At 37.7% G+C, this 18,952-nt stretch overlaps 1 protein-coding gene across 1 annotated transcript in view; it reads right to left on the minus strand.

Annotated features, from left to right (window-relative positions):
• The window catches only part of PPM1A (protein phosphatase, Mg2+/Mn2+ dependent 1A), a 34,728-nt gene that overhangs the window by 9,285 nt on the left and 6,491 nt on the right, over window positions 1–18,952 (minus strand). Inside the window, exons 2-5 of the mRNA XM_030948750.1 lie at window positions 10,308–11,159; window positions 8,485–8,602; window positions 3,402–3,510; window positions 706–763 (exon numbers count right to left, since the gene is read on the minus strand). Of these exons, the coding sequence (XP_030804610.1) occupies window positions 706–763; window positions 3,402–3,510; window positions 8,485–8,602; window positions 10,308–11,141 (1,119 nt within the window). The 5' untranslated portion in view covers window positions 11,142–11,159. The remainder of the gene's footprint in view (window positions 1–705; window positions 764–3,401; window positions 3,511–8,484; window positions 8,603–10,307; window positions 11,160–18,952) is intronic.

Below are 18,952 nucleotides of genomic sequence, written 5' to 3' on the forward strand. Positions count from 1 at the left end.
GTGCACAGTTGTAAGGCCAACGCACAATCTTCATGTCTGGCTGCATTTCACTTCTGTCACATCCAAGCATGGAAGAAATTTCGGCTGATAGTTAAAGGATCAGTTTAACTGCTCTATGAGATATTGTATTTTCAGTGACAGAATGTTGTTTCTGGTGATCAAACTGCCACTGGAATCATGCTCATGTTCACTGTTTGGTTTTTCTTCCCCTCATCCTGACAGTGGATTTATGTCTCAGCACTGACATGTAAGAACCCAAAGTGTTTGCTTGCTTAAGATGCTGTATGCTTAAGAATAAAAGTGTTTACACAGTCCATTTGGTAAACTAATATATTCTTAACACATCCATTTAACCTTTAGATATAGCATTTTTTTCTTGATATTTAGGAAAAAATGTCTCCTATAAAGAAGGGGAAAAAAGCCCCCCATGACTCTTTCCACCATTTGGCAGCACTTGGAAACCCAAGCAGGACTGAAATAATGAAATTCCAGAGGACAAATGAATCAACCCCACTGGAGTTTTGAGATGATGATCAGCAGAAGGCAGCAGAAAACAATTACAAAACACAGTCCAAAAATCACAACAGTGTTATTCCTTTCTTGGGGGCAAAGGATCTTTAACAGGAATTTGCAATATCTTTCTTTACAAAAGAGCTCAAATAATTGGGGTGGGGTGAAAGAGAATGTAAGAGAAAAGATACTTACAGCATCATCATTCCTGTAGGGGTTCAGTCTGTTATACACAGCTTCAATCACACTCCGTCTAGAGCAAAGAAAACAAAAAACCCACAAGATTTTAAGGCTGTGTTTTTCTTTTTTTCCCCCAAGTCAAATTCCTAGTTTTAATTTAAATGCAAACTTAAGAAGATTCCAAATTCACAGATCCATTTTTACTGCAAGTTAGCACTTTAAAAACTTTTTTTATAAAAAAAGGATTTTTCAAAAAATCCTTTAAAACCTTTAGGCTTAAGACAAACAAGTCTGAATATCCCTTGGAGTTCAGCAGGAGAAGGGCATAACCTGACAGTCAGCTCTTGACTTTGAAAAAGGGCAGCAGAAAACCTCAGTGGACACTGAATGTCCTGGTCATTTGTGCCCAAAAACCACTGCAATAGTGCCTCGTGTTATGGCATGTATTATGTATTACTTCCATAGGGGAACAGTGTTGTGTTATTTTCTGGACACAAAAAAATTACACTCTGAGGTACATTTTTGATTGTGTTATGTCCTAAAATGTACTTTCCATGTGCAAACATGAAAAAATAGACCTAGAACAGTACTCTTCTACAATGACATGGCCAATACTGTCCTGCAATCTTTTTATCAAAAAGCAACAACAACAGCAAAAACAACAACAAAAAAATCAAATTTGCAGGTTTTTGTATTGTATCTTCAGACTGCGATAAATTTTGTCTGGTAAAAAAACATCAAAAATTAATTCAAGCATTTTTACAGTTACCTCCTTTTAAAAAGGCCTCTGCTTAGCATATTTAAGATAGCTTGAAATTAACCTTCATCTCTGGGATTCTTGACTTTTCTAATAGTGATAGAAAATTGATAAGAAATAGATTGATAAAATACGAATACATTTGCAATCAACATGCAAATCAGCAACATGATTTTTATTTATTTGTTTTAATATAAGGTGAAAAACTGAGAGTTAAAATACCCTTGAAAACTGGTAATAAAAAACCCAAAAAACAAAACACAAGTGAATGTGAGGCTGAAGGAAGAAGTTGCCTATGCCTTCCCCAGTATATAAGGAAAAGACTTTGAAGGGAGAACAGGAAGGAAAGAGGGGAGTAAAAAACAGAAATTACATATTGGACTTCAAATGTAACTTTCTTTTGGATCCCCTTCTGCAGAACCAAGTAAGATGAAGTAGCAGATTATGGTGCAAAGCAAAATTCAAAGAGCAACCTTTAAAGTGCTGATGAATGCATGCAGAGCAATCACAAAGAAGTGCAAGAGAAGAAAAAAAGCAGATGACAAGCTTTGCAATCATCCTGCAACACTGAAGAGTCAGGAACTACCATGTATAAACATCATAGTGAATGGTTATAGGGCATGAAAGAAGAGGTTGGATTTAAAGCAATAAAGTCAAGCAATTACACACAAGGTACATTACAAGTTTCCCATATCTTTCAAGAAATAGGTATCTTTGATTCTAAATACAGGCAGGTTTCTTGGAAAGCATTATTTTCCTTCCAAATTGGCAACAGTGCTTTAAGTTACATAAACATCCAATTAAATCAATATTTCTCTAAGTTCCTATTCAACCTAGCATCACCGAGACACAAAATCCTGCTGAAGTCACATCACTTCAGCATTTCTTCACAGCCATGATGCCACTTCCAGCCAAAGGAGATGAAGAAAAATCAATTTGTATGCTGCATTTCAGGAGTAACTGACTCACTCATACTTCAACAGTACAGCAGCCCATCCTAAATAGATGCTATTATACTTTAAATTGCCATCTCTTCTTCTCCTAGTCAAACAGTTCCTATAGGAACAACATTGTTTTCTAGAAGCCATCTTTACAGTTATCACTTTATAATTTAATCAATTTATCCCTTCATAATTTATTCAATTTTTAAATTTATAATTTATTCAATTATGTGCCTGAAGTTCTGCTGTTTTGGTGTAACAACACAAAAATCATACTCTGAAAGGTCAAAAATACTCTGTATCACATGTGCCCAATCCTTTTTAACACAGCACAGGCTCATGAAGAATCTTTTGAATCAAAAAGATCTTGGTTTGGGGTGCAAACAAGCTGAGCATATTGCTTCCTTAAATACTGAATATTTGAGAAACCACAAAGCATCACCACTGAACCCTTCAAGGACAAAGTCAGCTATATAAAGCTACAAATTTAACTTCCCACTTTTCTCTTTTGATAGATGTCTATCTCGCTTTCAGATTTGTCACAAGCAGAGAGGAACAAAAGCAAATTTTTAAGCAATTACAACATGGCTACAGACAAGAAAAGAAAGCTGCCAAGCAAAACATTTTATGCATATCACTTCTTGTTGAAATGTATAACACTTCAACCCAAGTAATTAAAGCCAGGGCATTATTTTCACATGTTCAAATGTAACATCCCCCAGAAACCCCAATTAATTTCAAAAAACAGACACTCAGGCCACCCTTAAAAACCCCTCATTCCTTCCCCAAAACTACAGTTTGACATTTAATTTTTGCAATGATTCATAGTCAACTCCACTCTTAGGCTTGTCCTTTTCATCCAGAACAACTGAGTAACAAAAAACTGGAGAACAGATCATCACCTTTTGTCCTGTGCCCTTCCTCCCTCCCTGCCCCCCAACTTTTTTAAGAGTGGCCTTGCAGTCACAAAGTGATTTAAATCAAACCCCACATGTACACCGATGTGAACTCACTTGCTTGCCAACTCCCCGCCCGGCGGGAGGTTTGGGATGCTCTCAGTTGCTAACGTACGCATCACGTGGACTAAGTCTGGCACTCCTTCACCCTGCTTCTTTATGATCTCTGGGAATCAGAAGTACTTTTTTTGTAAGTGCAGTCCAAATTTAACTTCAAAAGATTGAAACACTCAGTTTTATAAAAAGGCAGCTTAACATTAAAAATAAAATTAAAAAAAATAAAGTGACAGACCGTACTCAACATGGTAATTGTTAACTTTGGTTCCATAAGTAAAAATCTGTAACAGATTTGACACAGATTTACTGCTGTTCACATGCTGACTTGGTTTTAGAAATACACAGCTACCTAGTAAGAGGGGAAAAAAATCTTTAATGGCTTTCCTGCTATACATTAGACAGAAGATGTAATATCTTCCCAAGGCATGGGGCAGATATTAACATCAGCTTTATCACTGCAACACAAGATAAAATATTATTGCCATCACAGAAAACATAGTATTTCCAAGAAATAAAAGGTTAGACATGTCAGAAGTAATTCCCATGGCTGTATGTGTATTAACCAATACTTGTACCTCACTGCATTACAGCAACATGCAAATTTTAAGGACTATTACACATAAATTAAAAGCCAGGGACATCACATCGAACTGACAGTTTCATCCTCAACTCAGGAGATATTTAGATTCAGGGCAGAAACTTAAAGCTGATCCACTCCAGCTTCTGGGTGAAGAGAATCTGTATTGTAGCCACAGCCACATTTGTCAAGATATAATTCTTTAATTTTATTCTTAAGCCTGGTTGGTTTGGGGGTTTTTTAGGTGTTTTTTTTTTGTGTTTGCTTTTTTCACTTTTCTCCTCAAGTCAAAAGCACACAGTTTTATTTAAATTCAAGACATTCAAGATCATACCAGAAGAAGTATGAAGAGTCATTCCTTAAACAGGCATTTTATGAAATTTAAAGAACATTTTTTAAAACGCATCTCATTCATTTCTCTGTAAACACGAGCTCTCAGAAGTTGCAAAACATGTGAATTATTAAGACCTGGTGCTTTTCATCTTCAAGTGAATACTGCAACATGCATACAATAATGTGTACATATGTGCACATCTATACATGCATGTATGTACATGCACACTGTTCTTCACCTAATAAAGCATTTACACAGTTTGAAAGTAGTTGGAATTCATCAGTACCACTTTTGAAAAATACTCAAGCACTCAGATTTTGCCCTAAATTCCAGAAGAACACACCAAGTTTCCATTTTATAATTTGTGAGATAAGGCACATTGAAAGCTTTTAAAACCAACATGTATCCAGTCCTTTTTAGTCAAAACAAACAAAACCTAAAAAACAATTGTGAATTACTTTTTGTGTATGTAATGGTTTTACAGGGCTGTGTGTGTTTACAAAAACCATCAGCTCTGTTTTGCAGTCAGGCTGTGTAAATTATTTGCAAGGTATGGTGGAAACACTGCCTAGTCCTCAACCAGCATCAAACTCTGCAGCACAAAGCTTTAAGCTGTTTACTTCAAAACTTAAATTTTAAATACATGACACTGCACACCAGAGACACCTCAAAAACTTGCCATTTCCTCAAAATCTACAGCCAAAGTTCATTTTACCCTCTTATATTTAGCAAAGAAATAATCTATGAATCTTAAATCTGAATAAGAAGCCAAGATCTCAGATTTGGTTTGCCAAGTTCCTTTATTGTGCAATTTTGAACATCTAGAATATGCTACATTGTGCTAGTTCTAAAGTTCTGCTGTACAAAAATAAGGAATTTATAGTTGACCTATACTACACAGTTTCACAACCTGTAACTGCAGTACATTTAACATACAGTCTCCACTAAATGAATACATTTATATTTTGATAAAACTATAGATACAGACTGAATGAACACTGAAGACACAACAAATGGAGTCGGTCTGCTAGCTGTGTTTAATTTATCAGAATTATCTTGTTTTCAATACACCTTTAACCCTCCCCCCAGTCTTTAATTTACTTTTAAACCTTCTACACATTTTCATGGCATCAAGTACTGGAAAAATGTACTTACAACCCTAAAATAAAGGATTCAAAAATGGGAATTCCATACAAAGTTAAGAAAAAGCCAGAACTTTGTTTATGTGAAAATTAGGGAAGGAACATATAACAGCTAACTTAAAATTATTTATCTCTACATAGGTATAACTATTGCAGGGAATATCTATTACGGAATGATTTTATGTAAAAAAAAAAATGAGAACAGAAAAAAAAGCTTAGACAAGTTTCTTTTTAGAGTCAACACATTGATAACACATATTAGTGCAAATAATAGCAACACATTTTGGAATGACTGATTACTTCTACCACGAAGTTCACATGATACTTTAGGAGTAACATTGATTTTTTGCAAGTAATGGCACAAGGATGCTTCTCCACACTTGCTGCTTCTTCCATTATTTGTTGCAGCTACAAATCTGGACCACAAACAAATCAGGAGAGCCTTAAGTGACATGGTAAGTAGAAAGGTTTCTACATTTTTTAAAAATCTGAATCATCTCTCCTTGTTTAAGATGACCATCATTATTAAATCCTATTCAGTCTTAAAATTTGCACTAGTTTTTAACAGTATAAAGGTATATTCTGGGCTGAGGGGATAAAAACACAACCAGAAAAAAATGCACATTAGAAAGGATCGACTCTCATTATCTGTTGGACTTCACTGAGTACTGAAGTGCATAAAAATATGTAATATGCATTTTAACCAAGTTTTCATTTTAATGAATTTTAAATTTAAATTGATATTATAGATTAGTAAGATCATTCTAAAAGTACTCTTTATATTTTTTAGTTCCTTCAGCCAAAAATCAGGCTTTTTAAAGTTAAGCACTGCCACTCTTACAGTATCCTAAGATAAGAGCAAGATGATTCACTGTAGTGTATAAAGTTTCAGATGCTGCAGCAGTCCTACCTTACTAGTCAATAAGGCATTATCCACTTACTTCAGAAACAATGCAATGGCACATGAATTAATTCTTTATATATTAAATAACAAAGTTATCAACTCCTGTTCTTGAAAATCTGCCTTGGTTCAGGCCTTTCAACTTTCCTCATGCATAAGTCCTAAAAGGCCAAATTCTGCAAACAGCTGATACAAATCACTGCTGGGTTGAGTAGTGTTTACTAAATATTCATTTAAATAATATTTTTGTGCAACAACAGACAAAAGATTGAAGATAACTCTAAAAATTAAGCAAAGACCCTTGAGAGGAAGTACAATATATTTCCTCAAGTTGTTCAGACATCATCCCATTAAATTAGCATTAAAGTGCTTTATAACTACATACAGAATCCTTCTGCCTCTATGCAATTATCACACTTTGATCATTCCTGCAAATTTCCTATTTGTATAAATGCAAAGTACCAGCAGCCAAATTCCTTGTATGTACCATAACCACATGCAGGTCCAGTGTTTAGGCTGTTCCTTTACAAAATGAAGCAGCTGTACAAAAATGCCAGCTTTCCTCACTGTAACATTCCTGGGGTAGGATGAGGCCAGCTGAAGATGCAGCCTTGGCTCCATCATATTTTCATATTCTAGGTCACGGGTTTGTCTGAGCTCAGACACAATATCTAAGATAAGAGGCAGCACTTGCCCAGATAAGGAGAGTTACCAGGCTGTGAATCAATGTGTGAATGTACAGCACACTTGTTCTTCAGCAGATCTGTGGGTGGGCACACACAGCGAGCTCCTCCTGGTGCAAACCTGCTCCCTGCTCTGCTAACACTTCCCTCCTGCAGTGGGACTGCACTGGGACATTCCTGCCACGCTGCCAGGGAGATTCACACCAGCACTGACTGTGCACCAACCTCTCTTCTCAGGCAAGTGTGGGGATTAAAACACAAAAATGTCTGCCTGGGCATTTGTTCAGGGGCAGAACAGATGCAGTTTGCTGAGAGCTGGCAAGTGAAGCCTTTGAAAAAAACGTGGTACTTTCTGCAGGAGCACCTACACAGGTTGTAAGTGCTTTTAAAATTGCACATGAACTTGTCTGAGCCCAAAATTCCCATGCAGGCAAGTTCTCTGTGAAATTTCTGGAGCTGCACTGTGTTACCATCATGCAAGTTGAGGAGGAAAAAAGTGCATAATGTACTCCTCTAACTTACTAACCACTGCTACCATAGCTGTGGAGAACTCTGCCTATCGTGCCCTGTGTGCTATTAAGGATTCTTGGAAGTATACACACACATAACTAGACTTGTAACATACAGAGGAGTCCACTTCAAAAATAGACTTAACCTATGCAAATAATGCATACAGCATGTCTTAGATTTCAGAAACAAACTCCAAGATGTAGTTGGTTTTAAATATCAAAAGGCACTATAAATGCAGTTTTAATCAGAAATTATTTGAATCTACTTGATTTCAAATATCATTTTTATGTGATCCAAAAAGCCCCAGACTCTGGTTTCAATTTAAAGTTTAAGAACTCCTGAAATACAAATTTAAAGAAAAATGTTTAAGTTACTATCAGAGTAAGATGAGTTCCCAGCTTTTGTTTGTCATGAATGCTTAAAGATTAGCTTTGACAAATTTCTGATGTACTTTCAAATAAGTAAATATGTAAGCAGGTGCTTAAAGATTATAGTAATTGAGTTGTAACCTTACTATTATTGGATAATAAAACATTAAAGCTAACTGATTTGTACTTAACTATAAATGGCACTCAAATGACCATCTTGACAGACACTTTGTAAGACATTCTGATTATTTTCTTTAACTCCATGTGACAGGAACCAGGATTTACTGGTCTGAAGTGAGTGCTGTCAACAGACTCAGGAAGAACACTGGGTATAAATGAATTCTCTGCCATCCTGAATAATTTTCAGGGCTACAGGCTGCTGCACTTTCATAGCAGAACTTTTTCAGAACATATATGAGTGCCTTTTTCAGAGGTACACAGGATGGCCAATGGCACTTGAAGGTCTATTAAAAAGCCTGTATGTGTTAAGGATTTAATTGTTGGAAGGGGAAGGGGGCCAGGGGTCTGTTTAGAAACAAAGTTACTTATTTTTTTTTAAATGATCCACCTTCTACTCTGCTTTCCAGGTACTTGTCCAACTCTGCCTCTCTTTTCACCGCCTCTGGTGATACCTTTGGTGCATTCGGAAAACAGATCAATATCACACTCATGTTGTCTCGACTTCCCTGGTGGAAAAGAAAAAATGATTTGAGAAATGTATACACACCAGGCTAAACACACATCAAAGCATTTTAAATACAGAAATTCACAAAGCATATTGTATCAGAATCCAGCTTTCACTATTATGGATTAACATTATCATGAGAATTAATCTCCCTGTACCCCTTAGAGAATTCCAGGCCCATTCATTTCATACAACTTTTCAGTCATTGCTTTTTCTACTTTTATGGTCTGAAGACTACTTGGAGCCAGTTACAGACACTCCATTGTCATCTAAAAACTGACAATAGTAATGAGTGATGTGTAATTACAAAGTTGTGTTCCATCTTGTTTTAAGTGCCATCCAATCATTTTGGGAAAACAGCTGAATGGGTGAACAAAACCATTACTGCTCAAAAGCATTCATCAGGAAGGTGCTGAATTCAGACAGTGCTTCCACTAAAAATCACAGCTATTAGGTTTTTTCTTCTCCTTTTAATTTAAAACAAGAAAAGTTGAAAGTGAGAGAATTTGTTAGAAAACAAGCTGTAAGGTACCCAGATCTTTGCAAAAAAAAAAAAAGTTTACATTTAACACTCCAAATAAAGGAACCCCAATACTTGAATAACAAACACATTCTGCTTATGCAAAGTAAGTGTTTGGTTTACTTTCAATACCCCTGTGCTTTACCCTACAAACATGCATCCACAGGCTTAACTTTTAACACTAATTAACTCCACTGATGTCAGCAAGATCAAGAACAAGCCAGTGTGCAAAACAACAGTATATGGGTATGGGGAGGTGCTGACAGTTGGCTCCTGCAAAGCTTACAGCATCCACAAGCCACTGTTTCCTTCCTGGTATTTGCTTTTAGGATTGCCAAAGAAAAATAGTAACCAAAATTATAACCATTATCAATTCTGCTGTTGGAAAGCAATTCCAATTTTTCAGATGGGAAACAATGATCCTGTTGGCCATGTGGGAAGAGCAGGGATGTTGTCTTGTTTGGCTTTTTTTCTCTATGACTGCCAGTTTGCCTTTGCAAAATAAGTATCAAGCTATGAAACTCAGTAACTGCATCACACTGCAACTTGTATTAATACAAAGTAGAAGTTAATGCAGACAAAGTTATATAGTTTTGTTAAACCAAACAGTCTCCATCTACTAGAGCTGGTTTCAGAGCTGTATCACACAACAGTGAATAAGAAATACAGTAATTAAACAAAAATAAAAACTAACTTAGGAAGCCAGGTCTTCAAAATATGAAGTCATGGTTCACTGATTCTGCATTTATCTTGATGTAAATATGACAGTAATGTTAATACTATGTGCCCAAGAAAGCAGGGGAAGATTAGGAAGGGAAAATACACTCTCTAGCCTGATTAAGTCTTCAGAGTTGAGGTTTTGTAAAGTACATTATGAAACAGAAAAGGGCAGTTATTGTCTTTAGCTTGCCCAGAAATTCTCATTAGCTTCTAGTTTCCACTGATCACAGTGTATCTGTACATGATTATAACCTCTTAATTAACCAAAACCACCCAGAAAGATGTTTCTGTTGTGTGTTCATTTCCCCTCTATCACCATTTTTGTAGGATACATGGTCATCACTGTCAAAGTCATGTTACCATAAACCATTGAATATTTATAGATTGGAAGCAAAGTTATTATTAGCTTGCTCATAAACTTCTAATAGGGAAAGCACAGTAAACTCCTTCTCTCAAGTCTGGCTACCTTGTACAAGCAGGTGTCAACTATCTCATTGCAAACTTTCTCAAGGTCATCAGTGACTTCAAGTCTGGATCTTACAAAGTCACACAGCTCTTCATTTCCCATAACATCCCAGATACCATCGCAAGCCAGGATGATGAACTGATCATCTTCCTCTGATCTCTCAATTTCATAAACTTCAGGCTCGGGTGAGACCAGCTGTTCTGTAGGACCTTTCCCATGGACACATTTGTAATCAAAGTCCCCAAGCGCCCTTGAAACAGCAAGGGAGCCATTCACACGCTGAATCATGACGGAGCCACCTGCATTCTGGATACGCTCCTTCTCCAGAGGGTTACTTGGTTTGTGATCCTGTGTGAAGAAGTGAACCTTCCTGTTTCGACAGAGCAAACCTCTCGAGTCTCCACAGTTGATGAAGTACGTGTGTTGGGGAGAAATCATGACACCCACAGCTGTTGACCCACTTCTGTCTGCGCCATGCTTCTTCTCAGAGATGACTCTCATGTGTTCGTCAATTTGCAGAAAACCTGTTCTGATGCCGCTCTTTACACTTTCCACAGATGGTGGCCCATCTGGCCCTTTAAAATCCTGGTTGCTCGTGATGTGATCTAATAAATGCTCACAGCAGTACTTGGCAACCTGGGATCCAGCGTGCCCATCATAGACAGCAAAAAACGACCATCCATCAAGTCCATTTGGCAAACCAATCACAGCCGTGTGTGCATCCTCCATTTCCACGCGCCAGCCCTGCATGCTGCTCAGACCGTAACGCAGCCCGTTCCCCTGCCCCTGGGCGTTATGCTTCTCCATCTTTGGCTTGTCTAAAAATGCTCCCATGGTGACTTTCCTTCAGTTCTACAAAGGAAAAAAAAAAAAGGATTATTAAGATATTTCTTAAAAATCCTGTTGGAAGATATTAAATAACAGTACAAGTAAGATGCCCAAAGTACACAGCTATAAAGCTGAATTTTCTGTGTCTGCAGTCAAATTTGCATTGCTTTCATCTCATTGAAACAAGGACACTACTACTAGCTGAACTGCACTTTTCATATTTTTGTATTTTCAGCTGTTTTACTTGAAAAATTTATGTTCACTGTCATTCATGGTTCTGACAAAAGCCTCTAACAGAACTATGTATGAAACCAGTTTCAAAGAGGACTTGTTAACTGGCACACATCTGAATGGCTGTTCCCTGCAACTTATTGAGCCATGAAAGAGTTCAATGTTTCCAGGACACTGGCATTCCCTAGATCCCTACCTGCTGGCCACAAATTCCTGCTAACACTGCTTTTCTGGCAGTGATGGGAAAATGAAAGCAAACTGATTAGTTTTTTTGTAGTTTTTTTAAGGTGGAGATTTCAGGGGTTTTCGGGTTTGGTTGTTATTTGGCTTTTTTTAAACAGATAAATTATAACAATGACCAAGAAGATACCAGAGTCTGCATAAAGGAAAAAGCAACACTGGATAAACTAGCAGCAGGACTGGGAAGGAACAGAGCAGCTGTCCCTTTAGGCAGCAGCAAGCCATTAGCTTGGCTCAGCCATCTTGTGAAAGCTCATCCTTAGATTTTTGGTTAAATTACACAGCAGCTTCTCAGATGTCTCTGCTGCAGATTTACTTAAAACTCTCATGTATTCATGCTTCACTGAAAGACAACTGCCCCTGACATATCTGAGGAAATCTGTTTGGAAATAAAATCACATGTATTGTATATTCTTGTGTGAATCAAGATTCAAACCAGACCCATTCACTGCACACCCTCTCCTCCTTGGGATGTGATGCAGCAAATATTCATGCTTAAGAGAATAAGTGATATTTGGAGGCAGTGTAAACTGACTGGTTTATCTTCATGGTTTTCACACCCTAACCATCCAACCCACCCTTCTAATCCACATTGCTTTATTAGTGCATTCATTATTAAAAAAACGTACAAAAATAGGTCACACATTTTACATACTTGCAAATTATGCCTTGGGAAGCATCAAAGAGTCTGCAAATCACTGTTATACAATACAAAGTAATGGAACAAAACTATGAGCTCTTCTGTTTGAAGACTGTGGACAAAAATTAGCTGTGAAAAGAACCTCAGAAACAGATTTTACCTGAGGCCCCAACTAACAGCTCCACTAGCAGAAAAATCAGTACACCAGGGGTTTTAGAAATGTTTAGCTTGACTATGGAATATATTTGACCAGTTTTCTGAGTGACAACATCACATTTTTATAACATGCTTTTACTGCAACACAGCACCAGCCATTAATGACACCATATATCCAACAAAGCTCTTCACATTGTCTCTTCCAGCCACTGTCAACCTTTCTGAAACATCTGTGTTCAAATAAACAGTCAAGAAATGTTTATATTTGATCTCACCACAACAGTGATTCAAATGTGAGGCATGGGGACTGGTTATGCACTCTTTGGCTCACATGCTTTGCTAACAAAAACAAAACACATACTTCAGCTGTAGGGGGATGGCAGCAGCAATTCACCTCTGCTTCCCCTCACCCCAAACCCTGCTCTGGAGTTCTGCCTCTTCTCAAGTGAACACAAAATATCGATGCCCAAGCAAGCTGTAACTAACCAACAAAACAGTGTGCACCGTGTGTCTTGTGTCCCAAGCACATGCAGGAGGTTCACATTACTGCAGTTGCTAGGAAAAAAATATGACTTAAGACTTTTTTATCTTCACATGCAACTCTAGTGAAGTCAGAGTGATCAAAATAATTACAGAATGCTGCTATAAATCACATGGGTAATTATTTTGCTGAATAACACTTTTTATTCATTCTATGATAGGAGCAGAGTTTAACACTGAATGTTCTCTTTGTTGAGGAGATCATTAAGCAGAATGCAGATATTCAACTTTTTCACCTTAATTTGGAGCTCAAAAAGCAGAAACTGCCCTGGCAAATATACTTTTGTGAGGTATTTGGCATTATTGCTGTATTTAAAAGAAACCAGGAAAACATTAAGAGCAGGATAGAGTTACACTGACCACAAACACTGTCGAAATCTGGACTAAAAAGGGCCATTTTTCTTCTAATCTCTCACCTTAGTATGCACACAACCTTCAGAGCTGTGCTTTGTAAACTGTTTGTCCTGCTCAGTAGTTTACCATGTAAATTAGAAATACTTACAGACAGTCTGTGTGAAGTTCTAGCAACTACAGAACTGCCAGCACACCTTCTAAATTAACAAATCACTCTCCATTTAAATACCAAATTGCCTTATCCCTTCCTAGAATGAACCCTAAAAGCTGGTGGTCTTTGAAGCTAAACTTTGTAGGTGAGATGTTGATCCAGGATTCTTCAGGGGTGAGAGTTGCCCACCATGGATCAGAATACAGCTGGGCAAAAGGAAAACCACAATGTGGCCATGGAACAGCAACTTCAGAAATTGCCCATGGCAGGAAGTGATCCCCCTCTGAAAACTGCAATAACAGACTGCAGTTGTCTTCCCTGCCATATTCCAGGTAACCAGACTATTACCAGAATAGTAGTCTAAACCTGCAGGAGAATAGGCCAAGTTTTCAAAATCCTCACTGTATCTGCAGAAAAAGCATTGTTTACTTGTGGATAGGATGAATGTGCCAGATCTTTAGGTTTTTACCCAGAATTCCAATTCTCATTCAGAGAAAATTCAGTTAAAACTGACCCATCTGTGAATTCTGATGAATTGGAGGCTGCCTGCTATTTCTCCCCCCATATCCTTAATGTATAATTAAAACCTAAAGAATTTCAAGAGTCTTAGCTATGAACAAAAAGAATCTTAGTTTTACAAGAAGGGAAGGACACACACAGAGAAATGCTGACATAAGAAAGCCATGCCTCCTTCCTACTAAAAATACATTTTAGACTGCTTTTGAGTTCATACCTATGGAAACATCTTTCACACACCGGTGTCTACCTAAATTATGAGCACATTTGTCATTCTCTGATGAGGTGCTTTGTGCACTACGGTGACTGAGTTGGAATGACACCTTTGGTTAAGCACATAACTCTGTATGCAAATCTGATTAATCTATAGCAGTGCAAGTGCCCAAGTTACAGCATGACTTTGTTATGTAAAAACAGAACAGACTGCATACAATACATAAAACAGATTCTGAACATGGCTTAACTCAGCCTCTCTTCGTGTCTTTAGTCATTTTTCTTAAGAGGAGCCCTCGTTTTATGATCTTTATTCTCCAAAGAATTTTACTCTCTTAATCCAGTCACACATTTCTACAATCATGCCAAAAAACAGCAGTCTCATGGCAGGAGACAGAACCAGTTCTCTACCCTGGAAGCCTCAACTTTTGAGATGCTTGAATGATGCACATATGTACTGAAGGAGACAGACGTTCTTCCTATTAAAGGCAAAGGCACTTTAATCATGAAGTTTAGTGGCAAAATACACAACCTTTTTTTTTTCCTTAAAGCAGAAGCATTCTGAACAGTATTGTAAGGGTGTGCCTTGTAAAAAGGTCAGAGGTGCAACATTTTCTTAATAAATGCTGGCTCTCACACATCATCTGGTGCTACAACTGCACAGCTATCAGCCAAGCAAACTTCGATTTTAATCTAAGATGATTCTTGGATCACCCTTTCCAAATCAGTGACTTCCATTAGTTTTAGGTCCTAAAAGAGAAGAGCTTTCTGCAGTCAAAGTTTCTGGATTTTGGCTCTGAAGAAGAGAGAGGGATCTGAACAAAACTAGATGTGAAACTGAATCCCTGTGAACAAAAATGAATGTGCAGGGGGTGCATCTCTGCATCTACAAGTGCATTTTAACCACAATTTCTGAAGCACTAATTTTGTGGAGGTCAAACTGAAGGACAACCTCTCCAGCAAGTGCACAGAAAACTCAAGTTGAAGTTTGCAGACAGAAAAGTAAGAATACCGTACACAACCTAGAAAAATCAACACAAATAACAGGGTCTTGGATAAAACACAAGAGTGCCAAAATTCAAAGGACTGCAGCATTAGAAACAAAACTGAAATAATGAATGGAGCATGCCAAAGAGTCAGTAGCTAAACTCCTTGAAAGTAGATGTAACTGGAGAACAGAGTGGCAAAGAAAAAGGAGGGTAATTAGTATACCAGGCCATGGACAACCATGGACAACCACAGATACATCACTGGAATGCATGAAATCTCTTTGCCCCTTCATTTGTTCCTCAAATTGTGCTATCCAGGCAGCACAACTGTAACGCTTTCTGCTACACAGGAAAATAAATTTTACTGGTTTGCTATTTGCTTGTTCATTTGCCTGAAGGTTCAAATGAACATAAGCCCTAAATTGTTCACAAAGGACAGTTAATGCGACTCCACATACCCCTACAGAAATACAAATTTATTTCTCCAAGGAATCTGGACAGAGATTTGACCATTTTGTCTCCGAAAACTAACCACCCCCATCTGAAACTTTCACTTGAACAATATGTAAATTAATAATCCTTTTTAAACAATGTCCAAGCTGTATTCCTTCCACTAGGATAAGCTGCTTACATGAACCATACTGAAGTCACAGGCACTTGTTCTAACTAAGCTGAGAAACACCCCCACACTCCAATTTCCTGGAACAATTCTCTTAGTGACATTACACCCTGTGTGTTGTAATGAGGACCACAGAGAAAGATTACAACCTTCACTTGAACTACAGGACACAGAGCAAGTCACCAAATTATACAGACTGCTACTGATTAGAAAAAGGGTGTTTGTTCACTTCAACTGCAGCCTGATCTGCAGTACTGTTCCCTCTGCCTGGATGCAGTAGCAGACAGCATGTAATTGTGCAAACGTGGAAACATTTTCAGAAGTTACAGCCTCCTGAATGAAAAACTGAGAGTACATACTGGATGCCCCAAATCAATTAATTTTAACAAACAACATGTCAGAGAACATCCCAGGGATCGGAAGAATGACTAAAATAAAACAGAACACGCAGATGAGGAGACATAATTACACCACAGTCATGGGCTGAATGAAGTCATGAAAAAGCTTCTTGCCAATGAAACTATTTAAAAGCTATTGGAGGCTATATGACTGAGTTCTGGCACCCACAGTTTGAAACATCAATAAAACACCAAAAAATTACAGTTGATGTTTCTGAATGTGTACTCTCAGACACAGGAATACATGGCAGCTAGGAGACATGAACCATTTATGTAAAAGAAGTAAAAGAAATAAAATACAGAACTGGGGCTATTTCAATAAACACAGACAAACCCACCATTTCCCCACCAGAACATTTGTTTCTTGGGGATGCAACTGTTGCCTGTGTTCTACTTCAGTAAGACAACTGCAAAAGGAAGAATATAAACTACCCATATGGGTAAGAAAATTTCTAGTAACATTAAGAACTTTTGGTTTAGAACAGATGTAGGAGGTATGGCTCGTGGCAGACTAAAAAAAAAAAAAACAAACCCAAAACCAAAACAACAGAGGAAGCAAGTTAATAACTCTGTGTGTATGAAGGAAAGTATGAACTGTTCCCAATTTCCCCAACTTACCCTCCCTCTCTCCCAGTAATTAACATGCAACAGTGATGGCTATTACAACTTCACAGCAGAAAATACGAAATCACTGCACCTCTGATACAAACACCCACGAGCTCTGACCTCTCAATATCTGGTCCACAAGCACTGCCATTTCACTGAGCTAAGTTGTTGGGAGAGTTAGTTTTTTTTTAAACATAACTTCTGCTTAAAATCCCTTCTCCTTGCTAGGAGCTGACAGCCTTTGCAAATGCCTCCCTGTACTAAGCAGCAAAATATTTGATCCCACGTGGTGTGTATGGCAGGGCAGGTAGGATTTAGGAGAGGATTATTAAAGCCTTCTGGAACACAGAAGGTAACCATTTCTAAGTTAACACCCTCCCTCCAACAACATGTTTCAGCTTCTTCTTAAAACATTATTTTCTGCTCCTACCTACCTTTCCTGCAGAAAACTAAACCTGTTCCAAGGTTAAAAGAGAAGCTTCTCAATATGAGTGCATTTTGGCTGAGGTTCAAACTCTCTCCAGCAGAGACATGTGTAATCTGATTTTTGCAAAAGGAAGCCCTGGACATTGAAATAGATAATTCACCTCTAACAAATTGTTCCTTCAGAAGTTTGAAAGATGGTGATGTAATTTCAAGAATTCTTTATGGAGTTAATTTTGCAATCTGGTCAGTTATGGAAGAAAGTAAGTTCTTTCCAGAATCACCAAGAGCACTGCTGGGAATGAAAATTCACTACATTGATTCTGAGAGGAGATACAACTTGCATCCATGAGTGCCAGTCACTCATCAGGATCCTAACATGACTGGCACTCTCAGAACATGATTAAGTGAATATTTCTTGGCCCAGACAGAATTCTTGCTTCTTTCTAAATATCTGTCCTACAAATTAGAAGTGGGAAGGCATCAAAAAAACCACAGCAGCATCAAAGTATGAGCAGCCCAATCACTATGAAAAACTATGTAGACAACCAAAATGGCACTAACAAGAACTATGAAAATCAATGAGGTAGCTGTGCATAAATTCATGTGCTGCTGTCTGAACAGCATGAGAATGAAAACGCCAAGGTCCTTGCTTGAAAGCATTAATAAGCAGAAAACATGTCCATGCTGCTGCTGAGTTCAGCACCTTTCTGGTTATATTTCATTTTCCAAAGATTTCTTACTTACAAGTGTTGGAAAATAAACAAGACACCCATTTTAGACAAAAAGCTTAGAGAAGTGCTTTGTTAACAGTGCAGAAATTCCTGCAGGCTCCAGCCAAAATTCAGAGCCCCATTGAAACAACAGAAAAAAAAAGAACTGGAAGATCCAAGGAAGCTGCAGTCTGTGTAGACAGAATTTGGGAGAAAGAAAGGCCTTGCTTCAGTTTATGTATCAATGAGATGCAGTAAGATTCAAATTTTTTGAAAGAGCAAGGCAAACAAGTGAATTTAAGGATTCCAACCAAGCTGCTCATGACAGAAGGAGTACACAGTGCTACACAGCCATTCCAACAGAACTGCACACAGCAACAGTTTCACCACAAAGAAAACATGGGTGAAAAGGAAACAGAAAGAGACAACCCAGAAGAATGGAGCTATAGTAAGTCATGAAAGTTGAATTACAATATTTTCCAGTATTTGTAACACCACGAGTGCTCTGCCAGTGTCATTTCTCATCACTGCAGATCATTTCCCCACTCCTAAACATTGTGGGCCTAACTGAAAATTCCTACTTGAGTACAAGCCACTCAGAATGCAACAATTTAACAAATCTGAATATATCAAATTATTCAAATAATAGCTAAAATCCTTCTTTTCTCTAAATTGCTTTTTTTTGATCTCTTATTTACAGCTTGAAGCCTCAATATCTTCATTCATTGTCAGTTTTACCAATCAAACAATACCTGCCACAAAAAGAAAGTTAAAGATTCACAGAGGAATGTTTTTTCTAGAGTAAGGCTCACGTAATTCCACTGCCATTTCGGTGTCAAATGAAAAAAAACAAAACTAATCAAACAAAAAGCATTTACTTTTTTTTTAAATCAAGTTCAACTAAATCTATTCAGAAAAATCAAGACAACTGGGGAGTCCTAGCCCATCCTGCCCCCACCCAAAAGAGTAGAAGACATTGGGTAAGGAGCCTCTAGAGCACAATGGGTTTTGTCCATGACTGTTATGGT

This window comes from Camarhynchus parvulus, chromosome 5 (assembly GCF_901933205.1).
Source record: "Camarhynchus parvulus chromosome 5, STF_HiC, whole genome shotgun sequence".
NCBI classification, from domain to species: domain Eukaryota; kingdom Metazoa; phylum Chordata; class Aves; order Passeriformes; family Thraupidae; genus Camarhynchus; species Camarhynchus parvulus.